This window comes from Muntiacus reevesi, chromosome 3 (genome assembly GCF_963930625.1).
Source record: "Muntiacus reevesi chromosome 3, mMunRee1.1, whole genome shotgun sequence".
Classification (NCBI taxonomy): domain Eukaryota; kingdom Metazoa; phylum Chordata; class Mammalia; order Artiodactyla; family Cervidae; genus Muntiacus; species Muntiacus reevesi.
The window spans coordinates 6,405,592-6,421,026 of NC_089251.1; the positions used below are offsets into that span (position 1 = coordinate 6,405,592).

Here is a 15,435-nt window from a genome sequence, read left to right on the forward strand (position 1 = left end):
TGTATGGGTCGCTACAGTAATAGGGGTTTAAGTTGTTTTTTCAGAAACTTGGAGTCTTGTCCAGTTCGAGCCGGCTAAGACTGTTTGGGAACACTAACCCTAAAATTGGGTGTGTGTAAGTGTCCGATAAGTGACCTTTTGATGTCAAAGGGCCCAAAACACCAGCCTCAGATCATGCTAAGCACCTCCATTTTTGAACACACATCCTAGGAAGAAGCACGTAACTCAGACACACCTGTGCCGAACACTGATGACCTCATCTCTCCCCACGCCTAAGACCACCCTGCTTCTTTATCCCATAAACATCCCACACCCCTCGCCTTCTGGGAGGCTGATCGGAGGCTTGTTCTCCTGTCTCCTCACTTGGCTGCCCTGTCAATCAACCCTCTCTTCGCCGCAAACCTCAGTGTCTCAGCATTTGGCTTGCTGTGGATCAGCAGATGAACCTGGTTCAGTAACAGCAAGCAAAACGACTTCAGAAGAAGCCACAGGAACTTTGAAGAATCACGCCTGAGACTAAACCAGCTCAAGCCAAAAGCCACCCAGCACCTGCTGGGGCCGGGAGGCTGAATGACCAGTGTTAGGTGCCTGGAAAGAAGACCCAGAAACCTGCCTGGGAGTCTGGCCCAACCCCCTCCCCGGGAACGGCCCCTACATACGGCCCTGCCCCTGAACACAGTGACACTATACAGGCAGAAGGCTGCAAAGGGCCTGGATGTCCACCCACGGAGGATCAGCTGCGGAGTCCACACAATGAACTATGATGCAACTTTAAGACAAACCATGAGATCCATGTGCTGAGGCCAAAGAGTTCCAAGATACACTGCCAGGTGAATACAGCATGTTACCAACACAGCTACAGTACACTACTTTTTATGTAATAGAGGGGAAAATGAAAAATAAGTATTCCCAAAAACAAACTCTGAAAAGATACAAAAGAAACCAATGTTTGTGGCTGTCTGGAGGGTGGGATGGAGAGGGTGGGCACAGGGCAGGTGGGAGGGGGACCCTTTCACATTTTTCTTCTTACGGCATTTCCATGTGAAAGTGTTAGCTACTTAAAAAAATTTTAATCTAACAAACAGACAAAAACACATCCTCCCTATTCCGTGTGGCCCACCTTTGGGAATCCCCTGGGGGTCCCACAGTTAGGACTCCAAGCTTCTACTGCAGGGGGCATGGGTCTGATCCCTGGTCAGGGAACTAAGACCCTGCAAGCCACAGTATAGACAAGAAAAAAAAAACCAGTGGCCCACCTCTTCCCTTTGAACCTCCCTGAGCCCTTCTCAGGTCAATTGTGCAGAAATGCCCGTGGACTCTCGGAGCCTGACTCTCCGCCTTGCACCTGCTCCAGCCACTAATGGGCATCAGTGCTCCCAAATGGATGGTCTGCGTGGTAATTAATGGCTGTTAGGACGCAGCCCCGGAAGGCCTCCTGAACAGACGCCAGCTTTTCCATTTACATAAAAGGCTGAGCAGAGACTGCTGGGAGCCAGTGCTTCCGCGGCTTCAGAAATGTCTGTATCCCAGGAATGTGGAGGGGTCGGGGGGTGGGGGGCTGTGTACCCTGGGTGTGGGCCTCAGCCCCAGAAGGTCTGACCCTTTACCTTGGATTTGAGCAGCAAGTCCTCTTTGGTCACCTCCCCTATCGAATCAAGATGAGGACAAAGGTCCCTGGAGTCCCCCATGCTGGCCCGGGCTCACCTACAAGGAAACACAAGGGATCCTGGGTTAACGGCAGCCCCTGCCTGCTGGAGGCAGGAGAGGCTGGGGGCTAAGTGCATACTTGGGTCTCGAGCCTCAGATCTGTCACGTACTGGCTGGTGACCCGGAGAAGCTACTTAGCTGCTCTGAGCCTCACCCTCTTCGCCTGAGGATTGGGGAGGGAGATAACACCTTCCGGAAAGGTTGCTCAGAGGATTCACAGAGGAAATATCAGTGAAATGCCTGGCCCAGGGACAGCAAGTGCAGGGAGATGATTAGAATTCAAGCGCTGGGTGTGATGATGAGAACTGTTGATAGGGAAGACGCAAGGGTGCTTCTTGCATTTGGGGAGCTGTCCATTAGGGAATCTAAAACCACAGTCCTTCTGTTGAGAGACCAGCTCCCTGACCTGGAGACCACTCTACACCAGGGGGCAGCAGCAGGCAGGGTGGCCAGAGGCCAGGTCTGAAAACCAAGTAGAAAGGCAAGAACAGAAGGGGACCACTCTCTTTTATGAGCAAGCAAGCTCCCGCTTCTCAAGGTTTCAGAGAGGCCAGGTGACCCAAAGGCCACTTATCTCACTTCCTGTGAGAAACCCCACTTAGAGAAGAATCTTTAAACCCCACGATACTAGAGGAGGAAGTCAGAGCAGCAGCTCCTCCAGAAAATGTTATTTGAGAACTAGAAAGTCACAGAGAAGGGCGGGCAAACGAAGCTAGGAAGGGGTCTGAAAGATGTTCACTGAAGCACCAACGGTGGTGTATCTGGGTGAGAGATTTCATAACAGCTGTGCTGTTGTTGCTTTTTTTTTACAATTATAAAAACAAAACTCAGATGATATACTTTTTAAAGTACAAGGTATAAAGTAAAATAGAGGGCTTCCCTGGGGGCTCAGATGGTAAGGTGTCTGCCTGCAATGCAGAAGACTCGGGTTCAAGAAAAAAAAAAGAAGACCCGGGTTCAATCCCTGGCTTGGGAAGATCCCCTGGAGAAGGAAATGGCAACCCACTCGAGTAATCTTGCCTGGAAAATCCCATGGACAGAGGAGCCTGGGAGGCTACAGTCCATTGGCTCACAAATAGTCAGACACGACTGAGCAACTTCACTTCACTTTCTGGTGACTCAGTGGTAAAGAATCTGCCTGCCAATGCAGGAGACAAGAGTTCCATCCCTGGGTCGGGAAGATCCCCTGGAGGAGGAAATGGCAACCCACCCCAGTATTCTTGCCTGGGAAATCCCATGGACAGAGGAGCCTGGGAGGGTTAGACTCCATGGGGTCACAAAAGAGTCGGACACAACTTAGCAACTACACAACAATAACAATAAAGTAAGATAAATTGCTGATGACATTGTGGCAAACTTCCATCCTGACGCCCTTCTGTGTATAATTCTTCTCTTTTTTAAATCAGAAGGAAAAAGAGCTATTTCAGTTTGAAAAGCAAATGCTTCCTTCAAGGGAACTCCTTGGTGGGCTGGGCAGCTCTGTATTTTGACTGTGGTGGTAGTGACATGGATCTGTATGCATCTGTATGTTATTAGTCGCTCAGTCATGTCCAACTCTTTGCAACCCCATGGACTTCAGCCCTCCAGGCTCCTCTGTCCATGGGATTCTCCAGGCAAGAATACTGGAGTGGGTTGCCATTCCCCCCTCCAGAGGATCTTTCTGACCCAGGGATCAAACCCGGGTCTCCTGCATTGCAGGCAGATGCTTTGCCATCTGAGCCACCAGGGAAAACTGCCTGGAACTGAATACACACACACACATAAACACACACACACACATAAACACACACACATACACATAAACACACACACACATAAACACATACACACACATAAACACACACACACAAATGAGTAAGGGTAAAACTGGTGAAATCTGAATGAGTTCCTTGGGTGTACCGGTCACTCTGCTGGTCATGATGCTGTACTACGGATACACCGGAGATGCGGTACCACTGGGGGACTCTGGGGGAAGGGAACATGGAACCTCCCGGAACATTTTTTGGCAACTTACTGTGAATCTATAATTATCTCGAAAGAAAACGTTTAAAAATAAATAAGTAAATGCTGCCGCCACCCAATATTTTAGCAGCAATTGTACCCAGGAACCTGGCTTTTGACTCTAGCTTCAACTATTACCGAGAAAAAAGGCCCAATCAATCAAAGATGCAGGAGAAGCCGACAGCGCTTTAATCAAAGGCAGAGGTTGTGCAACCACCGGGGGGGGGGGGCGAACCCCTCCCCCAGGCACCCTCCTGCAAGCCCCTCCCCACCCCAAAGAATCTGCCAGCGGTGAACTGGCCCAGACTCCACGACGGAACAGGGGTGACTGGTGCTGACCAGGGGCCAGGTCCCGGACTAAGTTCTTTCCGTGCCTTCCCCTGAAAGCTTCCCCGGCCATCTCAGGGCTGGGCTTTGCCCCATTTTACAGATGAGTAAACAGGACACCTTCTGGTCCCAGGTCTTGCAGAAAGGAGCTCCAGGACTGAGGCCAAAACCCAAGCAGGTCAGACTCTTGACCCACTCTTTGGAACTTACAGAAAAAGCAAACATTTTCTGTAAAGTACTTCTGCGGAAGTAGACAGAAGTGTGTAACCTGCCCCCACGCATTCATCACCTGGCTTCACAATTAATCCATGGCCAACCTTGCTTCATCTCAACCTGCCACGTCCTCCTTTTTGCAGCAAATCCCAGATATCACATCATTTCATCCACATATGTTTTTCTATGAGACTCAAAAAAGAAAAAAAAAACCCACATAACCACGATTCTATCATTTCACCTGAAAAGAAAAATCTGTACTTCCTTCTTGGTCCGTGTGTAAGGGCGACACCTGAGTGGGAGAGGCTGCGGGCCTACCTCTGTGCAAAGCGGCAGCTCCAGGAGGCAGTCACCCTATGCATCCTTCGGTCCCGGCCGACAGTGGGGAGTCGCTGCGCTGGGCTGGGGTGAGCACAGGCTTCCGCTGGGGGACCTGGGAAGACAAACCAGCACACTTCATGTAGTTCTGTTAACCTTAAAAATCACTCCTGAGGTTTCCCTGGAAGAGTCAGCCTGCTGATGCAAGGGATACCAGTTTGATCTCTGGTCTGGGAAGATCCCCACAACCCTTGGGGCAACTAAGTCCTTGCGCCAGAACTGCTGAGCCTGTGCTGAAGAGCCCAGGAGCGGCACCTACTGAAGCCCGCATGCCTAGAGCCTATGCTCTACAACAAGAGAGCCACTGCAACGAGAAGGCCGCTCACTGCAACGAGAAGGCCGCTCACTGCAACGGAGGGCAGCCCCTGCCGGGTGCAACTAGACAAAGCGTGCTTGCAGCAACGAAGACCCAGCACAGCCAACATCAAAATAAAATACACAAGTCAATCTTGAAAAAGAAACACTCTCAACACCAAGCAGAAGCTATCAACAGCCCACAATTCCTCCTGCGGGGTGGGGGGGAGTGAATTTTTGGACATTTGGGGCATCCACAGGCTAGACAGACTCCCCAGTCTGTCTCCAGGGACAATAAAAACACACCACTGCTGGGAGGGCTGAAGTAGGCTTGGGTGGAGCTGGCAAACAGGGTCAGCCCTACCCCCCGGGGGGGGTGTCAGACCCCTCACTAGTCACTGCTGGGCATTACCTTTGTGATTCCTAAGAGACGGTGGGGAAGCGGAGGGCCACAGGGGGCCGCTCCAACAACTGCTCCCCGCAGGATCAGAGGATCCACCCTTCCCACGAGTGTCAGTGAGACCCTCAGATCATCCTTCCAGTCTCCCGAGAACTTTCCACTGCTCAGAACTGCTGACCCCCGAGTCGTGAGCAAGCCTAGGCTACAGACACAGCGCCGTGCGTCTGCACGTCAACACTGACCCCTGCCTTGGTGGGCCACGTCTTCTAGGTGTGAGCAGTTCAAAGAGGGAGAGGCAGTTAGAAGCTACCATTTAAAACGGTCACGTGACAATGACAGGGCTCAAGGTTCTGAATTCCAAGGCTCCTCACTTGAAGTCAGACTTAGTTTTTTCGTTTCCACTGAGGTCAAGTGTGCTGGGCGGCTGCCAGCTTCACACTATTTTAAGCTGCTGTATGTGGGTTTTTCAGTGTCTTTGGTATGCGCCCCATCTCTTGGGCTAGATGGTGAAGCCAGGTCATGAGTGCGAGACTCCATGCCAGGAACACTGCCCCAGACAAGGACAATGGTTGACAGACCCACTGACTCACAGGTGCCATCAGACGACTCAGGTTCTTGCAACTTCAGTTACAAGAAGAAAAAAAAAAAAGCCCTGTGGCAAACAGACCTGTGTACTGTCGCTGTCCCTGCTTTACAGATGAAGAAACAGAACTGGAGTTTAAGGAGCCAGGAACCTGGCCAAGATCAATCCTGGGCTAGTAAGCAGTGGGCGGGACCTGATTGGTCTGTCCAGCGCACAGCCTTGCAGCGCACAGTCAGGGGTCAGCAAACTTCTTCTATAAAGGCCCAGGTAGGAAATATTTCAGACTTTGCAGGCCACGCTGATCTTTATCACGTACGTTAATTTTATTAAAACCAAACCAAAGGCCCTTTTCTATTTACAGGCTAGGCTGGAGAAGATGAAACGTTTTAATCCAGCACAGAAATTAACAAGGCAGAAACAAAGGAGTAAAGAGGAGACCCTTTTCTGGATGAGTCACAGGGTGGAGGAGCTGCACTCTCAAGCCAGCCAGGTAGCAGCCTGGGGCGCTTCCCGGACCTCTCAGGGGCTGCTGCCCTTCTCTGAAATGGCCCCCAAGTGTCTTATTCATGCTCTGTGGGCCTGCAGATCTCCAAGGGAGGAGGTTCTGCTCCCCGGGGGGCTCTCAGGGGTCTGGGGAGAAACAAGCACAGACCCAGGAGGAGAACCTCATGTAGGAGGACGCCAGACACAGGTTCCTCTTATTTTCGAAACTTTAAAGATGATACTTAAAAGTAACCTATTAGGGTCTGTATTACAAAGTGAAAGGAAGTCGCTCAGTCGTGTCCGACTCTTTGGGATCCCATGAACCATAGCCTACCACGTTCCTCCATCCATGGGATTTTCCAGGCAAGAGTACTGGAGTGGGTTGCCATTTCCTTCTCCAGAGGATCTTCCTGACCCAGGGATCAAACCCGCATTGTAGGCAGACGCTTTACCATCTGAGCCACCAGGGAAGTCCTATTGCAAAAGCAACACAAATTCATCACAGAGTTTGTAGAAGGGACTTCCCTGATGATCCAGTGGTTAAGAATCCGCTTGCCAAGGCAGGGGACATGGGTTCGACCCCTGGCCTGGGAAGATTCCACATGGCAACGGGCAACTAAGCCTGTGTGTGTCACAACTACTGAGCCCACATCTGCAACTACACCCACGCTCTGCAACGAGAAGCCACCGCGGTGAGAAGCCTGAACACCGCAACTAGAGAGCGAGCCCAATAAGGCAACGAAGACCCAGGACAGTCAAAAAAAATAAAGTCATTGCTGAAAATGCAGATGCGCAAAAAAGAAGGACATAAAAACCACGTGGGACTTCCCTAGTGATCTAGTGGTTGAGAATCCATGCTTTGGAGCCAGAGGGTTCAATTCCTGGTCAAGGAACTAGACCCCACATCCTGCAGCCAAATAAATAAATATTAAAGAACACAAACCAAAACATAACAGATTTAATTTGTATACAGATTTTGGAGGTTTATATTCTATGTTTCCATGTCACCAAATTTCTTTTCAACAACTTCATTTCTGGGCTTCCCTCATGGCTCAGCTGGTAAAGAATCCACCTGCAATGCGGGAGACCTGAGTTGGGAAGATCCCCTGGAGAAGGGAACGGGTACCCACTCCAGTATTCAGGCCTGGAGAATTCCATGGACTGTACGGTCCACGGGGTTGCAAAGACCCTGACATGACTGACTGTGCTTATATGTTTCCCACATCACTAAATTTTTTTTCAACAACTTCATTTCTAGTTGCTGGATAATATTATACCACATATAATCTAAGCTCTATAATACCTTACTCAATCATTCTCCTACTGGTAGACACAGGATATTTGTGTGAATGTGTGTGTGTATGGCAGTGAGGATTATTTCAGAATATAAGTCTTTGGCTACATCTTTGATCAAAGGAAAAATTACTGGGTCAAAATATTTGTTTTCAAAGTACTAGATATATACTGACAAATTTTCCTCCAGACACATTATATAAATTTATTGGCTTCCCAAAAGTGTCTGAGCAACATGGAAAGTTTAAGGCTTACTAATATTTTTTTTAAAGTTAATGTTTAAAAATCAGTTTATAGAAATAGACCCACAGATAAAGAAAACAAACTATGGTTACCAAACGGGAAGTGGGGGAGGAATAAATTAGGAGGTCGGGATAAATATATACACACACTACTATATATAGAGAGATAACCAACAAGGACCTACTATGTAACACAAGGAACTATACTCAATAGTTTGTAACAATCTACAGGGAGAAAGAATCTGAATGAAACATAAATACATGTATGGATGTATAACTGAAGCACTGTGCTATACACTTGAAACTCACATGACGCTGTAAATCAGCTGCTGCTGCTGCTGCCAAGTCGCTTCAGTCGTGTCCGACTCTGTGCGACCCCAGCGTCGGCAGCCCACCAGGCTGTCCCTGGGATTCTCCAGGCAAGAACACTGGAGTGGGTTGCCATTTCCTTCTCCAATGTAAACCAACTAGACTCCCGTTTAAGAAAACCAGTTTATACACGGGGAAATGTCAAGTGGTAGTATCAAAAACTGGGTGGTTAATATTCAACGCAGGACCTGAACCATTTGAAGTGCACGAGTCTGCAAGGATCACACTGTGCTGACCCCAGCTGTCTAAACGCTGTCATTTTGCTTTATCTCGGTCCCCAGACAACGCCGACCCGGCACCTTCCTGGGTGATGAGAAACAAACCAGGCACGGGTGCTGCCCTCACGGGACACAGAGTTCCCTGCTTCAACACCAGGGTGCCTGTGTGCACCCACGAAGGATGTTACAATCGCTAACGGGAGCCACTTTCCATTCTTAGCACAGCCAGCTGCTCCACAGGCGTCACCCCTGGAATTGACTACAATCACGGAAGGCAATGATGGGGACAGCTAGCCCTGAGCTCAGCTCCTCGGTCTTGTCACTCACAAGCTGTGTGTCTTTAGCTAAAATCACCAATCCTGTTTCCTCATTCAGGAAAATGGGGACAAAGACAGCAGGTAGCCGGTAGGGTGACTGAGAGGACGAGGCGGGACAACACATAGCAAGGATTTAGCATGATGACTTCTGATCATAGGGACATGCTCAGAGTTTGTTTATCTGCACAGCAAGGATGTTCAAGCACCTCCCTACTAGTCCAGTGGCTAAGATGCTGAGCTTCCAACACAGGGCCCCGGGTTCCATCCCTGGTCAGGGAACTAGATCCCGCATGCTGCAACTAAAGATCCTGTGTGTGGCAACCCATACCCAGCACAGCCAAATAAATAAATAATTTTTTTAATAAATTTTTTTAAAAAAAGAAGAAGAATGTTCAAAAAATGCTTGGTCCTATAAAGTTTGTTGTGGTGCTCAGTCACTCAGTTGTGTCCGACTCTTTGCAACCCCATGGACTGTAGCCCAGCCAGGCTCCTCTGTCCATGGAATTCTCCAGGCAAGAGTGGGTTGCCATTTCCTCCCCTAGAGGATCTTTCCAATCCAGGGATCGAACCCAGGTCTCCTGCAATGGCAGGTAGATTCTTCACCACTGTGCTGCCTGGGAAGCCTGTAAAGTATGTTACTGGCTGTTTTTTTGGTTTTGTTTTAAATTATTTATTTATTTATTTTAAATAAAAGGTAATTAAGTCATGTTAATGTAGGCAGAAACCAACACAGCATTGTAAAGCAATCATCCTCCAATTAAAAATAAGTAAACTATCCCCCCCAAAAGTAGTTAAGTTCAGTGAGGTCTTTAGGGCAGAACTTAATCCAACGTGACTGGTGTCCCTAGGAGAGGAGGAGATTTGGATAAACCAGGAGGCACCAAGAGAAAGGACCATGTGAGGGCACAGCAAGAAATCGCCATCTGTAAGTCAAGGCGAACCCTTAGAAGAAATCAAAGCTGCTGACCTCTTTCTTGGACCCCCAGCCTACAGAACTGTGAGAAAATAAATTTCTGTTGTGTAAGTCACACAGTCTGCGGTGCTTTGTTATGGCAGTCCTGGGAAACTGACACGGTGTTCAGTTCAGTTCAGTTCAGTCACTCAGTCGTGTCCGACTCTTTGCGACCCCATGAACCGCAGCACGTCAGGCCTCCCTGTCCATCACCAACTCCCGGAGTTTACTCAAACTCATGCCCATTGAGTCAGTGATGCCATCCAGCCATCTCATCCTCTGTCGTCCCCTTCTCCTCCTGCCCCCAATCCCTGACACGGTGTTAGACCAACATTAAAGTTTCTGAAGATGGGGACTTCTCTGGCGGTCTAGTGGTTGAGAGTCTGCCTTCCAATGCAGGGGATGTAGGTTTGATCCCTGGTCAGGGAACTTGGATCCCACATGCCTCCAGGCAACTAACCCAAGCTCTGCAACTAAGCCCTGATGTAGTAAAAAAAAAAAAAAAAAAAGTTTCTCAAGATGAAAACCATTTTCTAGTTATGTATCCTTGTTCTTAGATAATTCCTCCTAAATACTGCGGGGCAAAGGGTCATGATATCTGCAACTTACTCTTAAATGGATTAGCAAGAATAATTCTGATGATGATGAATGTATAAATACAGAGAGTAAATGGGCAAAAATATTAATAATTGGTGGATACAGATGAAAGGTAGATGGGATTTCATTTTATGACTCTTTTTACTTGTCTGGGTTTGATTTTTTTCAAAATAGAAACTTTTTTTCTGTCTCAAATTCTTTATTACACATCATGGTTGCACAATTTGAGGCTGGTTAAAGACAACTGGCTTTCAATTTTTCTTTGAAGATTTTCCAGATTACTACACGCAAGTGAGCATGAAAATATTTGGCATTTTAAAATTTTGAAACTCTGAACAGGCACTTACATGATCAAAATAGAAACTTTTTAAAGATTCCTTTTATCTCACTGAGGTGGGAGCAGGGAAGGGTCTTTTGGAAACGGTAACCTTAACTCATGTCAACGGACATGAGCTTGAGCAAGCTCCGGGAGTTGGTGATGGACAGGGAGGCCTGGCGTGCTGCAGTCATGGGGTCGCAAAGAGCCGTACACGCCTGAGCAACTGAACAACAACAGCCCAACAACAGGAGCTCCAGGACCGAGTGTCTACTCTGAGCCAGGCATGATGCACAGCGCTTCACTGCACACTCTCGGGTGAGGACTGCTGTTTCTTATTTCATGGAGGAAGAACGGAGGCTCGGAGAAGGGAAGGCACTTGCCCGAGACCACAGAGCAAGGGAGTGGGACAGCGGAAAGTGAGCCAGGTGGGGGTCCGCCTTCCCATCCTTCCCTCTGCGCAAAATAAATGGAAAGGACACAGCAGGTGTTTAATAAACTGAAAAGGAAAGAAACCTCCACTGCGGGGAGGCCTGGATTTGGGCATGGGCCCTCTTGAGAGCAGCAGCTCCATGGTGCTGTTAAGAGTCACCGCACCAGAGCTGGTATGCGAGATGCCAGCCAAGGGGCTGCGCCTCCGCTACAGACACCCGGGGCACCTCTCCCTCTGACCCACCAGACCCACCTCCTCTCTCGGGGATGAGAAAGCAGGAGGAGAGGAGGCAGGCTGACAGGTCTGGCAGAGAGCCTGCCCACTGCAGGCCCCAGATGAGACATCTAAGAGGCTTCTTCATCCTGGACAAGGGCGGGCGAGTCCCCCCCTCCCTGGGGCCTTCGTGGAGTGATGGGGAAAGTCACCCCCACTTCAGCCCCACACAGGGGCGCAGGCAGTGAGGCAGCACATCTGGGCCTGCACCCCCGCTGAGACCAGGCCTCAGGGGCCCATTACTCATCAACTTCCTGGAGGTTCTGGCTACATCCTCCTGCCAGCTGAGAGCCCAGCTCCTCAGGATTTAAAGGCGATGCTGCCAAGTCTGCCACCAACACAAGGACACCCCCCTGCCCTGACCCTCACCACACTGGCCACCCCACACACCTGTGCCCACACCCTTCCACGCTCCCCTCTACCCCACAAAACATGTCCTCTTGCCCTCCCCCTCCTGCCTTCTCCCCAGTCTACTTCCAAGCCACCCCCTTGCCCCCAAATTCCTCTCTTTAAGCAGTCTTAATTCGCAGAGTCCACCGTCCTTTCAACTCTCAAGGCAGGAACTTCTTCCTTGCCAAGTTCTGCTTGCCCCCATTCAGGATGGACCTGTGAACTGGAAACGGATACTAACAGACCTCACGAAATCCTCAGAACCCGTCAGGCAACATTGAGAGTGAAATCCATCTCGCCTCCGTCACTAAAAGAGGAAAGGCTGAGGCTCAGAGAGGGGAAGGAACTGGCTGCGGGTCACACAGCTGCCAAGCAGCCGAGCCAGGATTCAGGCCCAGGACCGCCTGCCCCGAGTCAGTGCTCTGAACTGTCAGCTCTACCAGCTGCCAAACAGCCTGCAGCAGGGATGATGACCTTCACCTCCTCGGACCCAAATGCCCACACCCCAAGGGTGGCTTCCCCTGGCCTTCCTCACAAGCACCTCTTCTGAGTCATTCTTCACACAGCACTTTTTTCTGCTCAACTTCAGATCCTTAAGTTTAGGATAACATCCTTGCACAGCCTGAAGCCTGGGACTGCACTGTGTCTGAGGGTCTGTAAGAGTTCGTTAATTGGGGTTACGGCTGCTCCATGCTGGCAGTCCCTGGGGGCAGACAGGCTAGAGGCAGTGACTAGGCAAGGTGGCTGAGAAGCTGCATCCCCGGAGTAAGTAAAAGCAGAAACTCAGACCAGGACCCATAAAACCAGGAGGCAGGAGAGGATGAGAGGTTCATGCTGAAGTCACACAACCAGCGAATGGTAGAGCAGGGGCTCTGGTGGGGAAATTGGCTCAGAGAAGGAAAGGCTACTGTCCAGGCTCACACAGCAAGCTGGCAGAACCGGTTCTTGAACCCAGGGCCTACAATTCAGTCCACTGCTTTGTCGTGTTACTGACCAAACCACAAACCAGAACACCAATTAAAAAATGCAAGTCAATTCTCTCTCTCGATCCTGATTCCCTCCCCTTGCTCTACTTTTTTTTTCCCCCATAGCATCCTTCTAATATCTTTCATAGTTATCAGGTTATCTGAACATAAAGTCCATGAGTTCAGGGGGTCTTTAGTCTCTTTTGCTCCCTGATGTATTTCAAGAACCCAAGCAGTGCCTGTTCCGTATACTGAAAGCGCAGTAAATATTTGCTGAATAAGTAAGTCTGTCCCACAAACACTCAATGAATGCTTACGATGGCCAGGCTGTGAGCTGCAATCATCTTGCTGGATTCCCAAATCGACCCAGACATTAATGCTCACCGAGACAAGCTCACATTTCACCTGGTTCCAGGAGCCAGTGCATGAAACCAAACTCAAGCCCAACCTGGACATTTTCTTCAAGAACCACACCTTCAAACCAAACTAAAAACACGGCATTTCTCTGAACTGAAGAAAACTCAGATTTCCCACAGGCTCCCTCCGAGCAGTTTCAGCCTACCCACTAAAAGGTCCAGCAAAGCTCAGAGGATCTGCAGCCCCTCAGCCCAGCCACAGGCTGCCAGATTCACCCCTGCCACTTCTGCAGTATCACTTCTGCTGAACTCGACTCAGTCAGGCCGAGGTTATCAGTGGACACGCTGGTCTTGCCCAGCAGGGACAGTACATCTGTACCAGATGGTCCTCCCTGGGATATCAGCAGATATGTCCTTGGCCTTGCAGCCTTCTCCTCAGTGCTGTCCAGTACCCACTGGTGGGAGGGCTCCTGGATGGGCAAAATTGGAGCCAACTCTGCGAGCGTGACAGCTGCAGACGTCCACTCCCTGGGTTCCTGCGGCAGTTCCCAAGGAGCCTCTCCTTCAGCCATCACGGAAAAGGGGCCGAGTGACTCCCATGTGCATCTGGCTTTGGCTGAACCAGACTGCAGAGGGCTAGACCTGCACACTTTTAAACTATGGCTTTTCATCAAAGCCACAAGTCTGTTCCAACAAGTCCCGACTCTATCTGTCTCAGTACAGTCTATCTCTCTCAGTACACGGAAGAGGACGGCAACCTCAGAGGAGACTGTTCCGGAGAACAGTAAGGCATTCCAGAAAGGCTGCCTACTTCCGCATGGTCTTCCTGAGGAGGGAACCTGCAGAAAACCAACTCTTACTGTGCCAGGTACTGTGGCAAGGTGCAGCGAGGGAGGCCTGTAACTGATTTCTGCTCCCCCTTCCAGCTGTGTTCCCTGAGGTACATACTGCCTCTCTGAGCCCTGATGTCTTCCTTGGCAAAATGAGAAACAATAACTGACTCTACTTCCTAGGATTGTTGGATGAATTTAATGAAATAAAGCTGAGTCCAGTGCCTGCCACGTTAAGCGCTTAATAAGAGGTGGCTCTTGCTAAGGAAAGGACGGACAGCATATTGAAAAAAGGAAAACTAACAAGGGCTTCCGAGATGTCCTGCAAGCCATTAGTTATGCATTTAGTTATATCCTAAGCATCGGTTGATTCCTGTTTTTCAACTTAACTTAATCCTCAAAGCATCCTCGGTTAGAAGGGGCGGAGGCCAGAGCGACAGTTCTCGTGACAAAGGACGAAAACAAGGCCCACGAAGGTCCCGGGAAGCGGCCAGGAAGCACACTCTGCCCTCAAACCCTCCCGAGTGGGTTCAAAACACCAGACACGACTCTCCTCTGGGAGAAGTGGCTGGAAGCGATCGTTAGCGGGGGAGTCGGGGCTGAGGCTTTAATTCATCACGGCTAAGAAGTGGTCATCTTTTGTCCCTACAGGAAAAAAAAAGTGCACGTCAGGGCCCAGACCCGGAGGAAAGAAGTCAGCGGTCCGAGACGCCACAAGCGTGCTTTCAACGCTGGGTCAGGCCCAGGCAGAATGAAAGAGATGGCGCCCCCTGTTCCGGAGAATCAATGAGCCCGAGGGGCTCGAAGTGGGGCGCCCAGGGCCCGAGAAGATACCCTGGGCGCCGGCCGGAGGAGGGGTCAGGGCGGTGGCGGCCGAGGGGGGTCCCGGGCTCCGCTCACCTGGCCGCGGCGTTCTGCGCACCAGGCAGGGTCAGGTCCCCGCCGGCCCGGAGCCGGACTGGGGTCGCCCCTGCTCGGAGAGACCCGGCCCCCTGAAGCAGCCGGCGGCGGTCCGGAACTCACCTGCAGTCGCAACCGCGCCGCCACAGCCGCCTGTCAGTCAAGCGCGCCCTCCGAGCCGCGGGCGCAGGGTCCTGAGGCCCGGCCAGCCGCGCCCCGCCTCCTCCCCCCTGGGCTGCCCAATCGGGAGAGGCCGACACCGCGGACGGGGGCGTGGTCAGATGGGCGTGTGGGCCGAGGGCGGGGCCGGAGTTGGGGGCGGGGGCCGGGCCGGGCCGGCGCTCTGACCTCACAGCCGCGCGCCGGAAGTAGCCCAGATCTCGGCGCAGAGGCTCGGTGGCTGTAGACCGCGGTGCCGGTGCGACTATGCCGGTCACCGGGAAGACTTTCCGCCGGCGCCGCGCCGACTCGGAGTCGGAGGAAGATGAGCAGGACTCAGAGGAGGTTCGGTGCGTTTGGGGCGGGATCCTACGGGGCAGGAAGAAAGAAGCAACCTAGGGGGGACTCACGACCAGCCGGGTACCTCGTTGACACCATT

At 50.9% G+C, this 15,435-nt stretch overlaps 2 protein-coding genes across 6 annotated transcripts in view; one reads left to right on the plus strand and one right to left on the minus strand.

Annotated features, from left to right (window-relative positions):
- USP20 (ubiquitin specific peptidase 20) overlaps positions 1 to 15,059 on the minus strand; it is a 42,059-nt gene extending 27,000 nt beyond the window's left edge. For all 4 annotated transcript variants that reach the window (XM_065928263.1, XM_065928261.1, XM_065928262.1 and 1 more), the window contains exons 1-3: positions 14,961 to 15,059; positions 4,567 to 4,681; positions 1,608 to 1,704 (exon numbers count right to left, since the gene is read on the minus strand). In XM_065928263.1, the coding sequence (XP_065784335.1) occupies positions 1,608 to 1,688 (81 nt within the window). In that variant the 5' untranslated portion in view covers positions 1,689 to 1,704; positions 4,567 to 4,681; positions 14,961 to 15,059. The remainder of the gene's footprint in view (positions 1 to 1,607; positions 1,705 to 4,566; positions 4,682 to 14,960) is intronic.
- The window catches only part of C3H9orf78 (chromosome 3 C9orf78 homolog), a 416,805-nt gene that overhangs the window by 392,768 nt on the left and 8,602 nt on the right, over positions 1 to 15,435 (plus strand). The window contains exon 2 of one of the 2 annotated variants that reach the window (XM_065928265.1): positions 15,245 to 15,346. In XM_065928265.1, coding sequence (XP_065784337.1) covers positions 15,264 to 15,346 — 83 coding nt within the window. In that variant the 5' untranslated portion in view covers positions 15,245 to 15,263. Of the gene's footprint in view, positions 1 to 15,192; positions 15,347 to 15,435 lie in introns of those variants that run through there. The other variant, XM_065928264.1, reaches the window with a different exon arrangement.